The 20948-nt window shown below is 41.1% G+C and overlaps 3 protein-coding genes across 3 annotated transcripts; 1 reads left to right on the plus strand and 2 right to left on the minus strand.

Annotated features, from left to right (window-relative positions):
- The first annotated feature begins 4770 nt into the window (after positions 1 to 4770).
- LOC115749237 (MACPF domain-containing protein CAD1-like) lies at positions 4771 to 11579 on the plus strand. Its single transcript, XM_030685972.2, has 7 exons — positions 4771 to 5579; positions 6746 to 6984; positions 7053 to 7248; positions 7347 to 7424; positions 9499 to 9682; positions 9782 to 9945; positions 10712 to 11579. Exons 1-7 carry the CDS (start codon positions 5322 to 5324, stop codon positions 11348 to 11350), a joined length of 1758 nt encoding a protein of 585 aa, XP_030541832.1. The 5' UTR covers positions 4771 to 5321; the 3' UTR covers positions 11351 to 11579.
- Positions 11580 to 12355: 776 nt separating this feature from the next.
- Positions 12356 to 13804, minus strand: LOC115749239 (expansin-A4-like). Its single transcript, XM_030685974.2, has 3 exons — positions 13602 to 13804; positions 13124 to 13436; positions 12356 to 13023 (listed from the first exon to the last, which is right to left on the minus strand). The coding sequence occupies exons 1-3, from the start codon at positions 13753 to 13755 to the stop codon at positions 12720 to 12722; spliced, it is 771 nt and encodes a 256-aa protein (XP_030541834.1). The 5' UTR covers positions 13756 to 13804; the 3' UTR covers positions 12356 to 12719.
- A 4143-nt stretch (positions 13805 to 17947) lies between these two features.
- LOC115749238 (pentatricopeptide repeat-containing protein At5g66520-like) lies at positions 17948 to 20742 on the minus strand. Its single transcript, XM_030685973.2, has one exon. The coding sequence runs from the start codon at positions 20356 to 20358 to the stop codon at positions 19042 to 19044; it is 1317 nt and encodes a 438-aa protein (XP_030541833.1). The 5' UTR covers positions 20359 to 20742; the 3' UTR covers positions 17948 to 19041.
- Between the last annotated feature and the right edge of the window lie 206 nt (positions 20743 to 20948).

The raw sequence follows: 20948 nt of genomic DNA on the forward strand, positions 1-20948 counted from the left end.
TTTTACCCAATTGAATTCTAAACATTTTACAATTGTGCTAATTTAGTCAATCCAGCAAATTTTAGCCAAATATTACTGACATGGATGCCAGCCATAATACGTACCGCGGTCTATACCGATGTGAATAATTTTAAATTTTAATTTTTTTATTTTTCCTCTATTTGCTTTTTTATCTTCACTTCCTTCTTCCGCCATTTGGTCATTGGACCACGGCAACCGGCTAGAGGCGAGGACCGGCGAGGTGGACCTCGTAGGCCTCGTGTGAAGCTTGTCCCTATCGACCACTAGCGGGCGAGAGCCTTGCCGCCCACTGGGGAGGTTCGCTTTGCCCAACCATGGCGAGCTCAACGGGCACCATTGCTGGGTGAGGACGACCTCACCGGTGGCCTGTTGGGTTGAGCTTCACCGGAGATCGACAAGGTTCTCACCTCTGACCGGTTGTCGAGATCCAGCGGGGAAGAAGCAAGGGAAGAACAAAAAAAGAAAGAGAAAACAAAGGAAAAAGAAAAAATATCAAAATACTATAACAAATTATCCACACCAGGGCAAATCACGTTCTACAACCGGCGCCCGTGTCAGCGATTTTTGGCCAAACATTAGCCGGATGGACTGATTTGGAACAAATGCAAAAAGTTTGTGACTCAACTTGCAAAAAAAGAAATTACGACGGAATTGGCGCAATTGAAATAGGTTTAGGATTTTTTTGAGTAATTCTCCCCGGAAAAGCCATGTTGCTTATCTTCATAAACTGAATCAACGAATAGATAATGTTGCATTAGCACTCGCATATCCAAAGTTAGTCAAAACCAACGCAATCACTTAACCAGCCCCTTAAAGGGAAGAGGAAGAATGAAAGATAATGCTTCATTAGCACTCGCATATCCAAATGCTGCGGCGGCGAACGCCGTGTGGCGGCGCCTGGGCTTCCTCTGTGTTCACGATGGTGGCCTGGTTGTCCACGGCATGGGAGTGGAAGGAAGAGGAAAGAATGAAAGAAGAAAAGGTCAACCCAAGCTGACGTGGAAAAAGAAGACCAACGAAGATGACACGTGGGACAAAAATGGCAACAACTGGACAGAAAATTAATCTAGGACATATTGGGGTTTGAAGTGAAAATTTATGATTTTTCATGAGACAAAATAAAAAACTTGAGGTTTTTTTAAGGGAATCATGCCCTAAAAAACACGGGGTTGGACTTATTTTGTTATGCGAAAAGTGTTTGGAAAAGTTTAATTGCTGATGAAGATAGAGCAATAGTCCACATCTTTGATGCTTTAATGCGTGATAATGATCACTGTCCTTAAGGTATTTTTTTGCCCTCACTATTGTTGACGTCGGGTGTAGAATAAATACACCTCTAAGATATACATTAAAGCCACAAAGAAACGAGCTCAACACTTATTGAACTTCTCTCTTTGGAATTTCACCTTAGACATGTTGTCAAAGTTGTGTGTGAAAAGAGAAGCAGGGAAAATGTTCTGAAAAAGAAAAGGTGCTGTTGTTGTAGATAGTTATGATGAACAATAGGTTATTTAATCCAGTTTATTGATAACTAATCAACACTTTTCTTGGAAATAGGTACCTTATCTCTACCATCGCATCTCTTCTTTTCTTGAAAAACCGTCACTTATTATTTTTTTTTTTTATGTCGAACAATCACTTCTTTTTATATCCAACAATCACCTCCTTTCATGATAACAAACTATTCCCACAAAAATACCATTGTTGCAAACTAAATAACCATTGATAGGTTCGAAATCACTTTTTTCTAATTTGAGGCTACTTTATCACATGAAGACCTAGTAGTTATCAATAGGTAAATTACTTTCTAGTAAGAAAAATGTGAAAAAGTTACCTCTTTCACCCAATAGAACCGATGTGAAAAATTATTTTGTTCTAGTAATCTTCTCGCAATAGCCTATTTTGCCTTCATCGTAAGTGATACACATGACCTTCAAAGTCACTTTTAAGCGAGAGATGTTATGATTTAACCACGGAACATGCCATTTCGACGGCAGCATTTGGAGTTGCAAGGACGACCATCGAACATCCATCGATTCGCAACATGACGAGTATGACAAGGATGTGGAGCAAATCCTTACTAATAGGTCGCTAGCCTTTTAAGTATCTCGTCAAGTGGAAGGGAGGTATGGAAGGTGACATTTCGCGGAAACCCGCGGAGTCGATGTAGCAATTTAAGAAGGCTTTGACCAGTACCGGGTTTCCAGAAACGAGGGCATTTTAGAAATGGGTGTATCTCTATTGTTATGAAATTCATAAATGAAGTTGTTAACGGGAGGTTACCGTTATTGTTTTTGTAGCGACGAATATTGTATCTGTTCGCAAGAGAAGAAAAGGAATTTGTCCATTTTTCGGAGTCTCAAACGCACACGAAAACACATAAGAACTCTTGAATGGAAATGGAAAGGAGATATAACTCTAGTTTCTTCGAAAATGGTAAGATCTTTGGCGCAAGAAGGAGTTGACCTGTATCATAATGACTTGATTTTGATTTCTCTAATTTTTTTTTTTAAAACGCCCCTTTTCCTATCCGTATCGAATAGAACATGTTGAGCCAAATTTTCTTCACGTAAAACTTGCTTGATTTATATCGGAAGAATGCTACGACCCGAGTCAACTAGGTGCTAAGACCTTGGCGCGACCCGATCAAGAGCTGTGCGCTGCATGTCATTGGCTGGGGCACTTGCAAGACAAACACGATCTGTGGAAGTACCGGGATCTGCACATTAGCTTGGTAACTGATGGCGTATCAGTCTACAACCTGATCATGGTTCGGGCTATCGTAGAGGGACGCAAGGAACGGGCTGGCTTGGCCCAATCTCATTGAAGTTGTCCATAGCCAACGAGAGACAAGTCAAGTCGCAGATTTTGTTAGCAAAAGCCCAACTCAAAGAAAAAAAAAAATGAGACAAGATTCAAAAAATCCGACAAACGGGTTATAAGCATGTAGGAAACTTTGAGAAAGAGAATGGGTCAAGTTTCAAATGCTACTATCTTTGCAAATGAATCTTCAAAATTGTTAGATTTTTATCTAGAATCGATCCGTCTTCATGGAAGTTGTCTAAAGTTGTGCTTCTTTTTAACAGGGCTACGAGTTGTACTATTGAATAAATGCACCATAAATTTTGCGAAACGAAATGTTCTTCAATAACATGGAAGTTAACGAATCTTGAAATTGAAGACCATATATTTACATGATTTGGTCCAAAGTGTCAATATACAAGTATTATCTCACAATCTCTCACATAACTCATTCGGAAAGATAATCCTAACACTACTCTTGTTAGCTCTAGCGTGTAATAACCGAGTAAAATTCCATGTCCTATGGATAGTTGTATGCAGAATAAGAAGCCCATTTCAGAAAACCCGCTCAAACTACGAAATCTACTTAGATCAAGCTTCCTTCATCGGTTCAAACTCGAGACTTGTTCTACCGTGCAACATTACAAATTAGGAAGGAAATGCCACGGACCACTATTAGTGTCACAAAGACAATTGAAGTAACAAAGTAGCTAAAGCCTAGCGTACTAATAACCTACCTTGTAATTGGGTCTTGTACCCTCCCCCGGCCCTTGCGGATTTGATTTGCTCAAAAGCTCTTGATTTGTACTCACTAAACTTTTTTAAGTGAATGGTAGCTGCGCATTTCCGACCCAAAAAAAAAAAAAAAAGTAGCATGGGGAAGAGGAAAAATCTGTAATTTTTTTTTTTTTTTTTGTAACTTAGTTACCAATGTTTGGCCTTTTTATCGGTTTATTTACAGTGTGGAAAAGAATGGTAAAAGGTCTGAGAACATCACACGAGGTAAAGAAAACGCCAAAAGGGTGCAAAAACTGGTCCATGAGTCATCTTTTCCCCCTGCATATGCAGCCTAGGTTGGTCAAAGGTCGTGAAAGTTCAAAGAATCAAGATTGTGGTCGTTAGTTCAAATTAGCTTAATCAAAACATTATTAATGCACATAAACTCACTGTGTATAAGGTTTCAACTTACTTTTTCACCTTCCAAATCTACTAAATATATATACAAAAAAACTAATAATCACTAAGATGGAAAACTAAATGCAAATTTCTAATAAATTGAAAATTTTGACATTCGACGGAGGAAGTTAGTGGTAATTGAAGTTGTCCTAATCTCTTGGCAATGCCGCTCCGATTGCTCTGCCGTTGCTAAAAGTGGTTTGCAGGCCGGGCAAGGAGAGCAAGTCGGGCACTAAGCGGTCCTCACGAAGGATGGTAGCGGAACTAACAAACATTGCCACGGCATACGGAGACAGAAACTCTGGCCATACTGGAGCACTAGCCAAAAAGAGGAGGGAGGAGGGAGCGAATGAGAGTTTTTTTTTTTTTTGTTGGTGCGACTATGATTTCCTTCAAAATGTGAGGCCAATCCGATAGAATTTAGGGTATCCTCCAAATAACTCGATCATCCCTAATTTGCAAATCATTCGAGAAGATATGGATCCACCACGTAAAAATTATCCTGAATTGAACTTAGAAGATCTCAATTCCAATGAAAATTCACATCATGTATTTATAATTCTGCGAGAAATTTATGGCATTCCCATTAAATGTGCAAATGGGGGCCGATGATATTGACACGTCGAACGTATAATCGCTTCCACCAAAGGCCGAGTAAAAGCTATCCCCAAAAACATTGACTAAGGTCGGAATTTTGAACATTCCGACATCACGAGCAGTTTCATCTGGGCCGCTCGAGAAATTCAACGGCTCCGATCCGCGTGAAAGGGTGAGAGGCGCTGACCCCAGCAATTTTCCCGGAAAAAGAAAGGAGAAGTGGAGGAAAGGAAAGAAATCTCGAGAAAATTTTGAAAGACTGACAAGTCAATGCCTGTGCGGACGGTATACACAGTAGAAACTACAAAGAAATGAGAGAGAAAGCTCCCGCATTCTAGAGAGAGAGAGAGAGAGAGAGAGAGATCGCAGGCGGATTCATAGTTCCATACAGGGAGCTGGATGATTAGATTACTCTCCGATGGACTGCCATTCGAGATCTAGAGGAGCTCGCCTCACGGCTTTACATTGAACGACGTATCGTCGCTCCCCCGATGCAAATCCGCTTCGAGAACTCCCACTAGACCGGTCAAACTTGCTCCGTCTAGCTTAGGCTCTTCGACGCTCGATACAGCACGCACTTCCGAATCGAGCCTCTCGATGCTGTGGAGGAAGGGGGTCGAGGAGGATCTCCTAGGGTTTCGGGATTAACCTCCCCGGGGGGTTCTCAATTAGGGGCGGAATCGGAGAGCATTTTGCGGGGGTTGATTGAGAGGTGGTGATGAGCGATGGGCGATAATCCGGCTGCTTTGCACACGGCGGCGAACGCTGTGCAGGCGCTGGGCCGGGGCTTCGACGCGAATTTCGACGCGAGATTGCTGTATTGCAAGGGCGTCGCGGGTTCCAGAGTGGTGCAGGTCGATGAGGAGCACGCCAGAGATCTCTGGTTGTACGATGATCTGGTCGTGCCCAATGTTTCCAGGGACGTCAGTGTTTCTCAGGTGTCTGCCGGTCGCCAGCAATCTGGGATTTACACCTACGATGAGGTATGGAGTGATCATTGTTCAGTGTTTCTCAGCTTGTGCGTGGTTAGATTTTTTAGCGTTTTCTTTCGTTAGTAAAGGGCTTGTCTTCACGTTAGTGATTAATTTTCTTCTCCAGCTATCAAATCTTGGGGGACCTTTTAATGCTTGTCATGGTGGAGTAGTTTTCGTAGGGTGTGTCCACTTGGGGATTGTGAATTGAGAACTAGAAAGTTTAAGGAAAGAAACTGTTACAGCAATGTGCTTGTGATGGTGGAGCGAGAGATGTATCTGCCACTAGTATTACTGTGTTAATTGATACTTCTAAGTTCTTCTAATTTGCAAGAAAATCAATTTGAATTGAACCTTTACTCAGTATTCAGTGCCTCTACTGACATTCGTGCAATTTAATTTCCATCTTATATTTTTCGTACAGGGGTGTACTTTGCTAGATAATGAGCTACCATTAAACAATGCTGGCCCATTTTTATTAATTGATTAGAGTGGCTTCAGCACATATTTAACAGCCACCTTGTTAGGCATATGATTGAGAAATATTTGAAAATAAGGAAGACTGCCTTGGTATTCCTCAGGCTACAGTATCTCTTGAAATAGAGTGTTGGATATGCTAAAATCCATTTGCCGAATCTAAATCTGCTTTTATGTTACTATTTTTGTTTGCTTCTTTCAGTTTTGGCAATCTGGCAGCTTTTGTGATATGTTGGTGTCCATGTGTTGAGCTGGCAGTATGAGGTGCTTAAAATCTCTTTAGATTGGTCTGAAACTGATAAGATCAAACAATGAGTCAATGAAACTCGAACCTTTAGAAAGATAGAAATGATTATTTCACATGGGAGAACATAAAAAAGTTAAAAATATATATATATATATATATATATATATATATATATATATATATTTGATAGAGGAATACTTTGGAGAAGCACATCATCTGTAGCTAGAGCCCCATCCAATCATAGACAAATTGGATTTTTTATTATATTAATGGATTGCCAAAAATCTTAATGAAAGAACAGCGAGAGAGAGAATCTTCAAATTTAGTTTGCTTGCAAGGTGTGAACTATATGATAGGAATTTGTTCAAATTATATGTTAAGATACATTGTGATATATTCTTCCAATTTGTGCTCATTCAATTGTTGTATCATGTGTTTGGATGAGTGGATGCAGATGGTGGAACACTTCAATAGAAAGGTAAATCTATCTGGAAGCCTTCCTTTAGGAAGCTTCAATGCTGCATTTAGCTTTACTGGCTCAAAGCATATTGATGCAGCGGCTACAAAGACCCTCTCCACAGATGGGTTCTATATACCACTTGCTAAGGTGGAAATTAGCAAATCTCCTTTAGTGTTGCAAGAAAATGTGAAGCACGCAGTTCCCTCTTCATGGGATCCACCCTCCTTAGCAAGGTAACATTTGCATTTTCTAACTGTTATTATGATGTCATTAGTGTTGATCATTTTTAATATTTTGGCAGCTTCATTGAGAACTTTGGGACACATGTGATTACTTCTGTGACAATTGGTGGGAAAGATGTGATTTATGTGAAACAACATCAGTCATCACCTCTGACAACTACGGAAATAAAAAATTATGTCCAGGAAATTGGAAACCAGCGATTCTCTGACACAGAGAGTCATGCAAGTTCAGGTCAAAAGAAAATTAAGGACAAGGCTAGTGCCAACTATTTCTTTATTTTCTTATATCGTAGTTCTGTGTATTTTGATCATTCACAGTACTGTTTTTTGTTGACTTATCTTAAACTCAGCAGGGTGCTGATCCTCACTTATTCTATAGCCAGGGAGTATACCCTCAGCCTACAGGAGCAGCATTTCTATCTGGTAAAGAAGTAAGTGACCTTTGTATTCTTTCCGATGCAATGCTTATGTGACACAGAACCTAATTGCCTCCTTTTTGTCTTATTCTGCTTAGTTTGTACTGAGATTTATTTGTTGAAACAAAGTCCCTCTATTTTTGTCCATTCGGCAGAAATTTTCTATGATGCCTTCCTAAGAAGGACGGTAGATAAGAGTTTGAATTAAAACAGTTGTGGAAGAAATTGATATGTTTTCTCTGTTCTTCGGTTTCTAGCTTCTAGATCAATAATGCCTATTATGAAATGAGGGGTCACCTCTAGGATCATGCAGGAAAGTTACCTCAAGTATTTGTAGTTCCTGTTGACATGATGACTAGGTTTAAATCTAATTTGCTTGCAGCCAATTTCTGCCTCCCATAATTATGCTCTTTCTTGGATTCAGAGTGCCAGTTTGCTTGACTTTTGAAATTGATCTTCTTGGAGGACTCTTTGGAGATTTTTGTTGCAATATCATATATTTGCATAGGAAATAATCTAAACTCTGCGAGATATTGACTTATGTTTGGCATTTTCCATAAACCAGGAAGGACTGGAAGCAGTCCATACACCTAAGCTTTCACTGGATCCCAACAAGGCTAGAGCTTTATGACAGACATTCTTATTTAATTAACCTTCTTTTTGAAGGTTTTCCACTAAAGGTCTCAGTAATTCCAGAAAACAAGGATCCTATTGTATTCAGCAGTAGTGCAGATAATCCCAATAAACCTGTATCAAGTTGGATTCTTGTTAGGCAGTCTATAAGCTTGCAGGTGGAACAGAATTTAAGCATGCCAAAACTTCATATCACTTCTGCATAGTATGTGGAATCTAGATTACAATTCTTTGTGCTACTACAAAGAATTCGATAAAACGAAGAATGAATCTGTTATATCTACATAAGAGGACTTGAGATGTGAATACTTGAGATATGTTGCGGTGAGGAGAAGTCCTTTCTTGTTGGTGCCTGAGTTGTAATACATGAGCCGCTAACTGTGTGACATTATATGTCAGATTACTGATTTATCAAGCTTTACTCTTATTACATGATGACCTGAGCCAGCATCCTTGTTGCACTGGGGCACAACCTAGATTAGTTTTACTTTCTGTCCTGTTAATCAAATGAAGAAATTTGCATTTGTGTCTTAAAATCTGAATGTAAAGTTTTTGTCAATTCGATGATAGATGCCTTTTTTTTTTTTTTTTTGGAGTGATAGACTGAAAGTAATGTGGGTGATAGTTACCTCTTGAGAAGTAAATATACAAATCATAGTTACGGTGTGTATGCACTAGCAAGAAATGAGAGCTGGGGGTGCTGATTGTGGAAGAAAAACAGCAGAGAAACGGTGTTGAAGTTTAACTTTCTACATAGGACACAAGAGAATTTTTGGGGACAATTGGTTGTGCACTCTTCAATTTCAGTATAGCAGGAAAGTTCAACTTCATACCTCTAGTTATTTGGAAATGTTAGAAACAGTCTTTTGTGCATAACCTTGTCTATGGGTGGCTTCTATCTGAAGCTGTTTTGTACAGGGACGGTACCCCGTTGGTACCTTCTTAATGAAATCTTTTTTATCATGAAAAATAATTAATATATACTTTCGACAATTTGTGATTGATTCACATACTGTGTTACCAATGTCATAATATTAGACAACCAACTAACGGTTCTTGGTTACAGAAGTTGGCATTCCAGGAAGAAAAGGCTTTTAGCATGTTTGAAAATTAGAGCTCTTAGCCCTCCCTTTTTTCAGTTGAATTAGGCAATATCTATGGGCCACTCAATGTTGAACCATCCAACTCGTACTTATGTTAAATCCTCCGATGTGTGCCATCCAACTTGTACTGATGTTAAACCCTCCAATTTGTATATGAGTAACAAGTAACTGCAAATTAAAGTTACAGAGGCTTTGTTTATACGTGTGACAACCGCTTGGAGCAGGAGGTGACCTTTTTTTGGTCATAATTGTTTTAGATTATGATATCAAGTCCATATGGGTGACTGCACGGATACTATTTTGTTATTTGCCATGCCCTGGACTGAGAGTTTTTTCTTGTATTACTATTGAAGGATGTTACAGTAATATTCCGGAGGAGGGGTGGAGATGATTTAGAACAAAATCATGTTCGGTGGGCAAATACGGTGCAGTCTTCTCCTGATATCATTGAGATGACCTTTTCTCCAATTACAGCTCTCGTTGATGGCATAACTGGAAAGGAGCATTTGACTCAAGCTATTAATCTCTATCTTGAATGTGAGGAGATTGATTGCTTTGGAGATGACTCAAAATTCTTCTTTCTTGTTCACTAGTTTCTTCTTTGAGCACACATGAACTCTCTTTTCACTTCTGCAGACAAGCCACAGATTGAAGAGCTGAGGTACTTTCTAGAATTCCAGATTCCACGGATATGGGCTCCTGTCCAGGACAAGATTCTGGGCCCACAAAGAAAAGAACCTGTTTGTCCATCTCTGCAATTTAGTATAATGGGGCAGAAACTTTTCATCAGCCAAGAGCAGGTATCGGCAGCGATGCAATTTTTCCTATATCTGCATACAATCAAAAATCCATAGCGCCCATATGGAGCAATAAATCACCATTCAGACAGAGTCATGCATGGATGCATGCACTTGAGTCATGATACTCTTGATTGCAGTATTTTGCACTTGGTAGTCACGAACAAAATGATCAAGCTGTTGAACCTTCTCTCTTGTCCGTATTTGATAAATCTTTGACAGACTGTACCATCTAAGGGCTGATTGAGTCAACGACTACTAGTAAATTGTGTAACTATCAATCAGTAAACCCTCATGGGTTTCTAAACGGTCAATACTCATGCAATTACATTGGTTCTAGGCACGGCATGATTCATGATGATGACTAATATTGTCTCATGATATCAAGCAAGTGTATGAACAACTCTCTCTGTGCTCAGAATATAGTCTCCTTTTCATGATAGAAAAGTTGCTGTGGAATTTTATTGTATGATATGGAGAGCGATAATTAATTCGAAAAAGTAATGAAATGGCATCATGGTGAAATCGTCAGTTGTCCCCTAATATATATTGAATGAAGCAATGCAGTGCATCACTTGCCTTGCTTGCTTTAAATAATGTATTGTCATGTTTTGGTGGGCCAATCAAGCTTGATCTTGATGTGATGATGAAATTTAGGATATTTTTTATGGTGAGTAATTAGACTAATGTTGAGTGGCGCTCTCATTTTTTGGACTAACAGTAAGCTTGGAAATGAAGTTCTGCTGAGATTCACTCAACAAACATGCAGGTATCAGTCGGAAGGAAGCCTGTCACAGGCCTGCGGTTACGTCTGGAAGGAAGCAAGCAGAATAGGCTATGTATACAGCTTCAACACTTTGCATCTCTTCCAAAGATCCTTCAGCCATACTGGGATGCTCATGTCGCAATTGGTGCTCCCAAGTGGCAGGGGCCAGAGGAACAAGATAGTCGATGGTTTGAGCCAGTCAAATGGAAGAACTTTTCACATGTTAGTACAGCACCAATTGAAAATCCAGAGAGCTTCATAGGTGATCTTTCTGGTATCTACATTGTCACCGGAGCTCAACTTGGAGTGTGGGATTTTGGGGCAAGAAATGTTCTATACATGAAGCTCTTGTATTCTCGGCTACCTGGTTGCACAATTCGAAGATCACTATGGGACCATTCACCGCATGACATGTCGAGGAAAGCTTGTAACAATGGCAGCAGCGCCAGCTCTGGTGACTCCAATTCAGGTTCAAGTGAAAACCCTTCTGGTGGCAACAAGTTGGCAAAGTTTGTCGATGTGTCAGAAATGAGCAAGGGACCACAAGACCCCCCGGGTCATTGGATAGTTACTGGTGGAAAGCTGGGTGTGGAGAAGGGAAAGATTGTTTTGAGGATGAAGTACTCGTTATTAAATTATTGAAACTTGTGAATGTGCCTCTGTATCGTTTCCAGTGCTGACTTTAGTTAGGTGGGATCGGCAATTGTAGTAGAAATGCTGTAGCGTTCACGTGTGGGGAAACATTGCAGTTCAAAGTTCAATGGGTGGTCTTGAGCATTGTATTGTTCTTCCAATTTTGATGGGGAATTGTGTTTTCCTATTCTGGAACGGGGCTGATATACCCTTGACAAGTGGAGATTCCCGAGTTGTAGATACATGTATCTGAAGTGACTCTCATTTAGTGTCACCACAGTTTTTTCACCACTTCAACCGCCCGTGCTATGTCGTCCATCCATCCTATTCCGCCTAAAGACTCTTCTTTTGTTGTGTACCCTCTTAGATGATCAGTTTTGCTTGGTGCTATGAGCTTTCGGGGATGGCCAAGTTAACTGGTCATGAGAAGTATCATGGAAGGGGAAAAGGCAAAAGAAACAAGTCTGGAATGGTTTTGAAAAGATGCTTGAAGTAAGGAAGCAAACTTGGAAGGTGGTACCAGCTGATTCACGAGGTTAGATATTACACAGATCACGCTACCCAAAGAGCTTATCTTGGACCTCTCTGATTCACCCTCTCAACTAGCTAATGGTGGGATTCCTCAAAGTCTTCCCGACCATGGTGTCTTGTTTGCTTTGCAGGGTTAGAGAGAGAGGTGACCTGTAACTCGTTTAGCAAGTTCAACCAGACATTATGTGACACCGAAATTTTTGGTCGACTGATGGGGCATCAAGTTGGTATCCACGTTACTCGGTTAGTGAATTTCTTACTCCTAACCGAAGGCTGTAGATGTCGCAGAGAACTGTTAATGTTCAGATTTCAGTGCCTATTGTGTTTCCGTTCACGACAGCAAAAATATGATCCTCATTTTGAGTTGCTTTCTTGTAGACGGTAGAGATTATTAGTGTGGAACAGGTTCACATCCCATGTTCAATTCTGAGAATGGCAAAACATGTATTGACACATGAAACCAAATCAAACATCTGCACTCTGGGAGAGAATTTCGTTCCCTGTTCTGTATCTTTTTTGTGAAAGTCCGTCTTCAGTGAAACAAACACCGACCCAAATTACATATTTCGTATTTCTGCATATACCTAATCAAGGCAACTTAACCAAGTTGCGCTTATTCTAAGCACTTCAGTTTTTGAAGTCCATAGAATAGGAACACACAAGCGATCATACTTTCAATGACTACATCTTCTTTCCTTTTCCTTTTGAGGTAGGTTCTAGGAGTGCAAATTTATCAGCCTCTTATCATATATTAACCCGGTATACATGTTAATATGTTATAGGCGTTCTCTTTTTTCCTTTGATTTTCGATTTTCCCCGCCTTCTCGGATAGATCATTTTCATTCACCTAAAATTGGTCGCCTTCGAAAGTCTGTCCAAACTGCCAACCTTCCGGGACGACGTTATTGGTTGTGAGTGTCTGACCATCACTCGCAGTGATCCTGAAGGAGAGGCTCTGTCCGTCAAGGTGTGAATTGCTCTGCCAATTCTGGCCCCAGTTCCTTGACATTGGCATCCACCCAGTCCTTGAACCCTTGATGGACACTGCTTGGACATCCCCTGCACCAGCCACATTTGTGACCAGCACCAAGTTGAAGTATGAATGGCCATTGATCGTGAACCTTATGCCTCCCTTCTTCACACATGGGACCCTGTCATGATGGCACGGCACAATGCAACCGAACGACGGTTATCGCATTGGAAAGTGCGGCTCAAGCCCAGTCGTTAGTTTGAATTTGTTTAATTTTTTACCTTCTGAAGCTCACGGGGACAATCCCGGCTCGGTACTGGGCAATCTGCAGGAACGCGGGCTCAGCCAAGTCGAAGTGCATGCGAGGAGGGTTGCACCACCCTCCGTTGTCACTAGCCTGTGCGTAGTTAGGGGGGCAGAAGTTGGTGGCGGTCACCGTAATCGTGCGGGGAATGCACCATTGTGGGTCGTCGCTGCATCGGAGCTCGTAGCACGACCCGCAGCTCAGGCCACTGTTGAACAGTGCGGTGCTCAGAGCGGCCGTCTCGGTCCCGTAGCCCTCGCTGTACAAGTTGCCGTACCCACATGCTCCTCCTGCAAAACACAAAACCACACGTCTTCTATGGATTTTCTTATGCCATAAGTGATGCCACGGACAAATACTTCCCTATATAAGCGAGAATGGTGGTAAGCCAGAATGGAAGGGCATGTCTAGCCAGTTCGACTGTCTATGAAAGTTTTCTCTGCATTTCGACTTACCCATTGTGCCCGCTGCATCGCTGCCGCCGTAGAACGTCGCGTGGGCGCTTTCCCAGTCGCCGTATTCGCCGGTTGCGCTCCGAAAGAATACACTATGCATAATGAACAAGAGAGAGAACAATGGCAAGCTTCGAATAGTACCATTAGTTCTCATTTTCTACTATACACAAAAGAAAGACAGGAGGAGGAGGATTAAGAGTTTGAGAAATTGCCGTGGAAGGAGGGGCTATTTATACAACACGGAGGTAGAAGTCACTTAAAGATAGTTTTAATGACCAACAAATAGGTAAAAATGTACAAATGTAAAAGCTAAAAGGCTGGTCGTTATGGTATGGTTGGAGAGATGGGCCCATCATTTTTCCTTTTCCTTTTTTTTTTTTTTTGCATCTATCTGAGTGCTTGGATTTTGGCTGTCTCCTGAGTTATAGACATGAAGCTGAGAAATCAACTTAATTTTCTATTAGAGTTCTGTTTGTTTCGCAAAAAAAATGACCGTTTATTCCGTTTACAAAACTGAATGTATAAAAAGAATTTCGCTGCCCCATGAAAGTATGCAGACATAAACTGTTATTGATGATGGAAATATTTTTTTTATTAGCTAATTATTTCACACGATTACTTTTAGGAAGATACTTTTTAAATCATTCATTTTAAGCGGAGTCTAAGAGATCAAACCACAACTCAAAACCGCCGGCCGCCGAACATAGCCACTGTGGCCGCCGACCACCGCCGGCTGCTATCGACCATAGCCGCTGTGACCACTACCGCCGCCGTGACCACTACCGCCGCCAACCATCGCCGCCGAAGATTTTGTTAATAATGTTTCAAAAGTAGAATTTTTCAATCGTTACCAAACGAATTTTTCTAATCAGAAGTTAATTTGGAGCATAAGTAGAAAAATCAAAATCTACTTTTGAGGAGAAGTAGAGAAATCAACTTCTGATCAGAAGTTGATTTCTCGGAGAGAAGTGTTACCATGCACGCCCTAACAGATCAAGCCACAACTCGAAACTGCTAAGCTTTCACCTGATCTGTAGTGACAAATCGATGTCCAAATCTAAGAAAAATTATCTTTTTTTCGCAGACCACAAGCAATGTAGTAGATACTGCTAAGCACAATTGTGAACAATACTGGCTAAGTGGCTAAGCATTGCAATCTCTCCTGGTCTTTCACAAAGCTAAAACCTGCGACTATTTATGTCTCATTAATCCTTAACAACTTGTTGTGGTTGCCTGTTTATGCACGCACGTTATGGATGGACGATGATGATGCTCAGCAACCTTCACCAGCCGCAATTAAATGTATCGAATGCGGAATTAACTTCGGAAAAAAAAAAGTTGGGAGTGAGAGAGCAGCTTGATTGGTCTCAGTCCTGATTGGTTATGGTTAGCTCCCAGAAAAATAATTGTACATAAAAGACATTTAAGACAATCTTAGTTGCGGTAAAATTCGATGTACAACTCCAACGAAATAAAGCGTAAAAATGAGAAATAGAAATTAAGACATGAGTTCGTTATCAATGGGATTAGGATACTTTCGGCAAGAAATATATCGAAGAGTTGGTGCTAGGCTAGCCAAAAATCAATTTATCGTGGTTTATCCTTAAAACACGGGCCTAATTTACAAAAACCATCTGGCATCCATAGAGGCACAACGTCCTACAACCCCCTCAGGGCGGCTCTCCTAGATCCCCGCCCGCTTAGGAGACGGGACTCATGTGCTTTTCTGTTGATGGGGAATGTGAAACACATCACAACAAGTTGTAGCTTAAGAAAAGACAAAACTCAATTAGAAAATCTATTAGTTAATGATTGCATTTTGTGGAGTAAGGCTTAGGCTTCTATACTATGCACATTTTGTTGATTACTTTGGGTCGATCTAATTATAGTAATCTTGATAGCATAAATTTCTAAGGCACTAGCTAGGAATCACGCTTTATCGTTGTGGTCATGCGGGTGGTTCTTTACTGTGTGATTTCATTGGTAAATGAGACCGGATTTCGATCACCATAACCATCATTCAGTTATCATCCAGAAAAAAGAAAAACAATATATATCGAGAAACATCGAGCGGTATCAGTTACAAAGTACCTTCTTTTTCTTCTTCTTTCCCTTTTTGTTTCACTCGCCGCTTTATTATCGTGTCAGAAATTGTCGATTTTTCACCGGTGTTTCGACATAGGAAATCTATAGAATATCTGGATTTAGTTGGAGGGGGGCAGCAACATTTGGAGATTTCACATGCGAGGTCCTATCAAGTAGCTGAAGCGGTGAGATTGGGTCGTTGACTCTTTTACGCTGGAGGAATTAGAACATTCACATGACCAGCACAGCATAGAAAAGGTTTGAATGCTGACGTGCCGTTGACCAGCTTTGTTGGTGGCAATTTATTGGGTGGCCATGGACACGTCAGCGCCTCTTTTCTGGTTGAACGGCTCAACACGTTATCCCCCAAAAAGTGCACCCACCCCCATGAGGCCAAGATCTACCCAATGGGGGCCCATTTGGGGTTCCACGTGGCTTTTTTTTTTTCCCTTTTTTCATTTCTTTTTTCACCTTTTAAATGTGAATTTAAGCGGTACCTACTATGAATGGAATATCACACAAATTAACACTTCAATCTTTAGACTAGAACATATGTTCAGTAAGCGGGAGCACCAACTCAATGTCCTTAAAAAAAAATGTGCTTAAGCACTAGATCGGTCAATGGTCCGACCCAAGTTGACATATTTAACTCGTTTTGACCTATTTCAATAGAATACAAATCTAGTGACTCATACCTGTGCCAACACATACCCGAATTAGCTTATATTGCTAAAATACTACATATTTAACTAAAAATAGGAAAACTCGGGCTCAAAAGTCATAAAGGTAAATTAGATCTAAGTAAGTTGTGAGCCCATTTAACACCCATATTATTTTAGGTTTTACCATCTTAAATCTATCTATGACTCATTTCTTGAATTAACTAACTCATATAAGAACCAAGCCCATCAAATATGGGTCAAGAAAAGAGTCTATGACCCATTTTGACATATCTACTATAAACCATCCTAATGTGCTTGATTAGTGAAAATATTGTTTAATTAGTCCTAAGCCATTTGTATGAATGTCAATTCATCCATAAATTTTCTAATTTTGTCGGTTAAATCATAAAATTTTTAGCGAAATTCCAATGTAATCTTTCCTATCATAGCCAGGTATCGGCGACGTGGCACTACGCCATGTGGAACGATTGACGATGATTGGACCATCACATCATTAATTTCAGGCTGAAATTGATCGAAATGACTACATTGACATTCCACGCAAAGGTTTAAGACTAAATTGACAAAATTGAAAAGTTTAGAATGAAATTGGCATCGGTACAATAGATTTAAGATTAATTGGATACTTTTCCCTACATTACTAGTCTAATGTTCGTCAGGGGCTCCTTGTTGATAATATAAATTGTTGATCAATGACAGAACCATGATGGGCGGTAGTTACTTGACATGGCGTCAGTCAAGGCTAAGCAAGATGGATTGACCGAATTAAGAACCGCCCGAACTGGTCCGAACCGGTTCAGTTTCCGATTCCATAAAATTGGAACCAGTGATTTTCATACTATGTACTTCATAAAATGGCAAGCTTTCGTGAGAGTTGGTCTCTGAGTAGATTGATCCCCAAAATGATGCTTAAATCCGTTCCTTCATCTAATTTCCTCATGGAACTTGAACTCGGTCAGCACCCTTGCGGCCCTTGTTCGGCCAAATTACTTTGATTGTTCAGCGGATCAATCTTCCTGTTGAGACAACCCTTTATGCACATCAGCTGCTCTAATTCTCAATCCGCATAGCATTTTGTAGCGCTAGTTAAGCAGAAAACCAGAGTCTTTGACGAATCAATGAATCTGCGTTGTATATTCTCAGGTTTGCCACTCACAGAGGAGTTTACACCGAAGCCAGTTCACATGGATCAGAATCATTCTTCACCTCCTTGTCAAGTTGAATGCTATCTGCGTAGTCGATGCTTCGGATGCCGGGAGATGGTGCACAGGAGCTTTCTTCGCTGTTGCCTTTCATGGAAGGAGAGCTTCATAGCCCAATTCTTGACTTGCAGTAGATATTAGCGGTAAGAATTCATGCGCTATCAATGTGAACTCTGCAGCAACCGGTAGCTCAAACATCAATCCGGCATAACTGCTCATACCGGCTAATCTCTATATTACTTTATATTGTTAGTCCAATATGATCCTACTCTTCATCCACACCACGATTCTGCAGAAGACGATGGATCGTAATACATCAAGACTTCACGCTCACAGAAACAATTTGGTGCAGCAACTCTCTGACTCGTCCTCTCGGAAGCATGCCAACCATGACTTTAAGTTATCTTGGGTCGTTATTGAACCTGATTCGACTATTATTCGATCTTGTGTTTCTGTACTGTTTACTTTATGCGTAGTAATCGTAATGTTACGTGATCAGAAGAGCTGTAGTGAAAAAATCGATCAAGCTTACTCTTCCAGAGGAGAAGGAAGCTGTCTTGCAGTCATTCCTTGAGCAAAGGTCTGTCCAAGGAAACGGAACTGCTCTTCCTAATGGAAATTCCATAATCCTTCCCACCTTGACTAATAAGACGTGCAGAGGAAGCAGTAAAATTGAAGAAAATGTCATAAGAAGAAACAAATTTCTAACCACAGAAAAATGGAGGAAAAGTGGAAGCATAGTTCAACTTGCAATCGACTCCTGGAAAATTTTTAAAAAACAATGTTGCAAATGTACGGTGCACTACAGAAATGAGTTGGCTTTATGATAAAGAAGCATCTGGGCGTTACTCGTCAGGCAAGAGTAAAACTATATCCTTTTCCTCATTCAAAGAATTAAGGTGACCTCTGACTATCCCAATACAAAGTACAATTTGAACATGTCAGTGAATTCTCAGCCCATGAGAAAAAGAAGAAGAAAGTACAAAAGACAAGCAAATCATGCTATATTCATTCGATAGCACAATCGCACTAGTGGCCAGCAAAACTTAAGATTCAACTATGAAAATAGGGGCACCTGGATCCAGCAATCAACTTCTCAGCCCTCATGTAGATTTCAATGTTGATTCTTGAATACCAATGGTGAGAGTTAGACTGTAAATCTCTTTAATTTATCCAAAAGGCGACAATAATGCACTCTATTCAGGGATCGGTACATTGTCAGCTGCTCTTCGACTCTTGGTCCTGCGGTTTCATTGTACACAATATGACAATGTCTTCTAAAATCTTGTATGTCTAGGAGAAGACCACGCTTACACAAAGAATGAAATGAATTAGATCCAAGGTTGTTACCTGAGAACCACCTCCACGATGTGTTAGCAGAAAATGCAACCCATTCTACAAATCCTGGGGTTTCATTGTGCATCGTTCAGTCATGGGAGATACAAGCCATGGAACAACTGGCTATAATTTTTAGCGTTTGACAGAACTAGATCCAGTGACCTTTCTCACACTTTCTTTGGTCATTAATTCTCTTATACTTTGTGCCTCATCCCACTTCCCGCTCAAGACATAGACATCACATATGAGTGTGTAAATGCCTCCATCATTCTCTGGCTTCACCATCCTCAACACCCGGTCAATTACTCGTTCGGCCATCCCAAATTGATTATGTGTCTTGCAAGCTGACAAGTAGGCAGTCCAAACAATTACATTGGGTTCATATTTCATGGTCCGAATTGTCTCGTAAGCCTCTTCTAGCAAGCCTGCCTTACCGAGTAAATCAACCATGCATCCATAATGTTGTATTCTCAACTCCAAGCCATATTCCTCAATCAAATTGAAGTATCTGCGTCCCTCCTCTACTAAGCCTGTATTGGTACAAGCGCTCAAAACCCCAGTGAAAGTCAATTCGTTTGGCTTCACACCCCTCTTTTGCATTATATCGAACAAAGAAAGTGCTTCCTCGCTGAAACCATGTTGCGCCGACCCACAAATCAAAACCGTCCAAGTCATGACATTCTTTTCCTTCATCATGTCAAATATGCGGACAGCCTGCTTGAAGAATCCACACTTGGCATACATATCGACCAAAACAGTCCCGATTGAAACATTCATCTCCCACGAATTCTTCACCACAAAACCATGAATTGATTTCCCCGCCAACAATGCACAGGAACCAATCCGAGCACACCCAGTCAAAGCAGAACAGACCGTCACTTGGTCGGGAAACAGTCTCTCCTTTACCATCATTTCGTGAAACAGCACTAATCCACAAACTACACTCCCGTAATTCACATACGCCGCAATCATGCCAGACCACGAAGAGACATCCCTCCTAGGCATTTCGGTGAAAACCGAACGCGCCTTCTCCACGTCACCCGCCTTTGCAAACCCGGTAATCATAGTATTCCAACTCACCGTGGTTCTCTGAGGCATTTCGTCGAACAGCACGCAAGCATCCCGAAAAGACACGACGACATAGGCATACACCAGAGACGAGGCGACGTAAACGTGGGAACCAAAGCCGAGCTTAACGGCATGGCAATGGAGGTGACGAATGACTGTTGGGTCGCGCAAGTTAGTGCAAGACCTCACCGTATAAAGAATCGAGAAGCTATCAAAAGGGATGTTGCAGCGGTGCATCCGAGAGTAGAGATCAAATGCTTTGTGGGGTTTATGTGGGTGAGAGACGGCGGCTTTCCTTATGGACCGAGCCCATGCGTTGAAGCTTCTGATGAACCGGCGAAGAGGGTGTTTTCCGGGGACGACGAGGATGCTAAATGGCATTGGCTTGGCTTACTCTCGAGTGAATTTGATTTGGATTTGGTCGCCGGCTTGCTTGAGTTACATCTGGCCCGATGTCGTCATAGTCAATGTCCAACAACACTACAACTTCATCCGAGGAGGAAGAACGACTTCGGTAGGTTTAGGGTGGTAAGCGAAATGGGGTCAAGTGAGACGACAGAGTGGACATTGAGAAATGAGAAACAGAGCACTGTCGGGTGAGAACGTAGTGCCGTGTGCTGACCATAGCTACAAAGATCTTACATTTGACTCGGATTTCGTAACTCACGAGTTTTGTAGTAGTGAGACTATGGTCGAGAGATTTCGTCCTAGATGTTCCGGCCGGTATGAAACCGACATCGCATCGTATGGTATCGTGATTGCCAAGCTGCAATAACTATTATGAAGACTAAAGCTTGCAATGGCAAGAGAACACACGTTGGATTGAAACAATCTATCTGAAAGCAGCCGTTCACAGGTGGAGATGTACGTCGAGTAAATTTGGTCCATCCTTACCACACATTTGGAAAAGAAGCAAATAATTGAAAGGTCGAGGGGAATGAGCCGTATGTCAGCTGAAATGGTGACCTAAT

This window comes from Rhodamnia argentea, chromosome 10, assembly GCF_020921035.1.
Source record: "Rhodamnia argentea isolate NSW1041297 chromosome 10, ASM2092103v1, whole genome shotgun sequence".
NCBI lineage: Eukaryota > Viridiplantae > Streptophyta > Magnoliopsida > Myrtales > Myrtaceae > Rhodamnia > Rhodamnia argentea.

Coding starts and splice junctions, on each gene's coding strand:
- LOC115749238 (XM_030685973.2), bottom strand. CDS start 20,358: ATGCCATTTAGCATCCTCGTCGTCCCCGGAAAACACCCTCTTCGCCGG.
- LOC115749239 (XM_030685974.2), bottom strand. CDS start 13,755: ATGAGAACTAATGGTACTATTCGAAGCTTGCCATTGTTCTCTCTCTTG. Junction 13,437..13,601: donor CGATGCAGCGGGCACAATGG/GTAAGTCGAAAT, acceptor TGTGTTTTGCAG/GAGGAGCATGTGGGTACGGC. Junction 13,024..13,123: donor GTCCCCGTGAGCTTCAGAAG/GTAAAAAATTAA, acceptor CCATCATGACAG/GGTCCCATGTGTGAAGAAGG.
- LOC115749237 (XM_030685972.2), top strand. CDS start 5,322: ATGGGCGATAATCCGGCTGCTTTGCACACGGCGGCGAACGCTGTGCAG. Junction 6,985..7,052: donor GATCCACCCTCCTTAGCAAG/GTAACATTTGCA, acceptor ATATTTTGGCAG/CTTCATTGAGAACTTTGGGA. Junction 9,683..9,781: donor TATTAATCTCTATCTTGAAT/GTGAGGAGATTG, acceptor TCACTTCTGCAG/ACAAGCCACAGATTGAAGAG.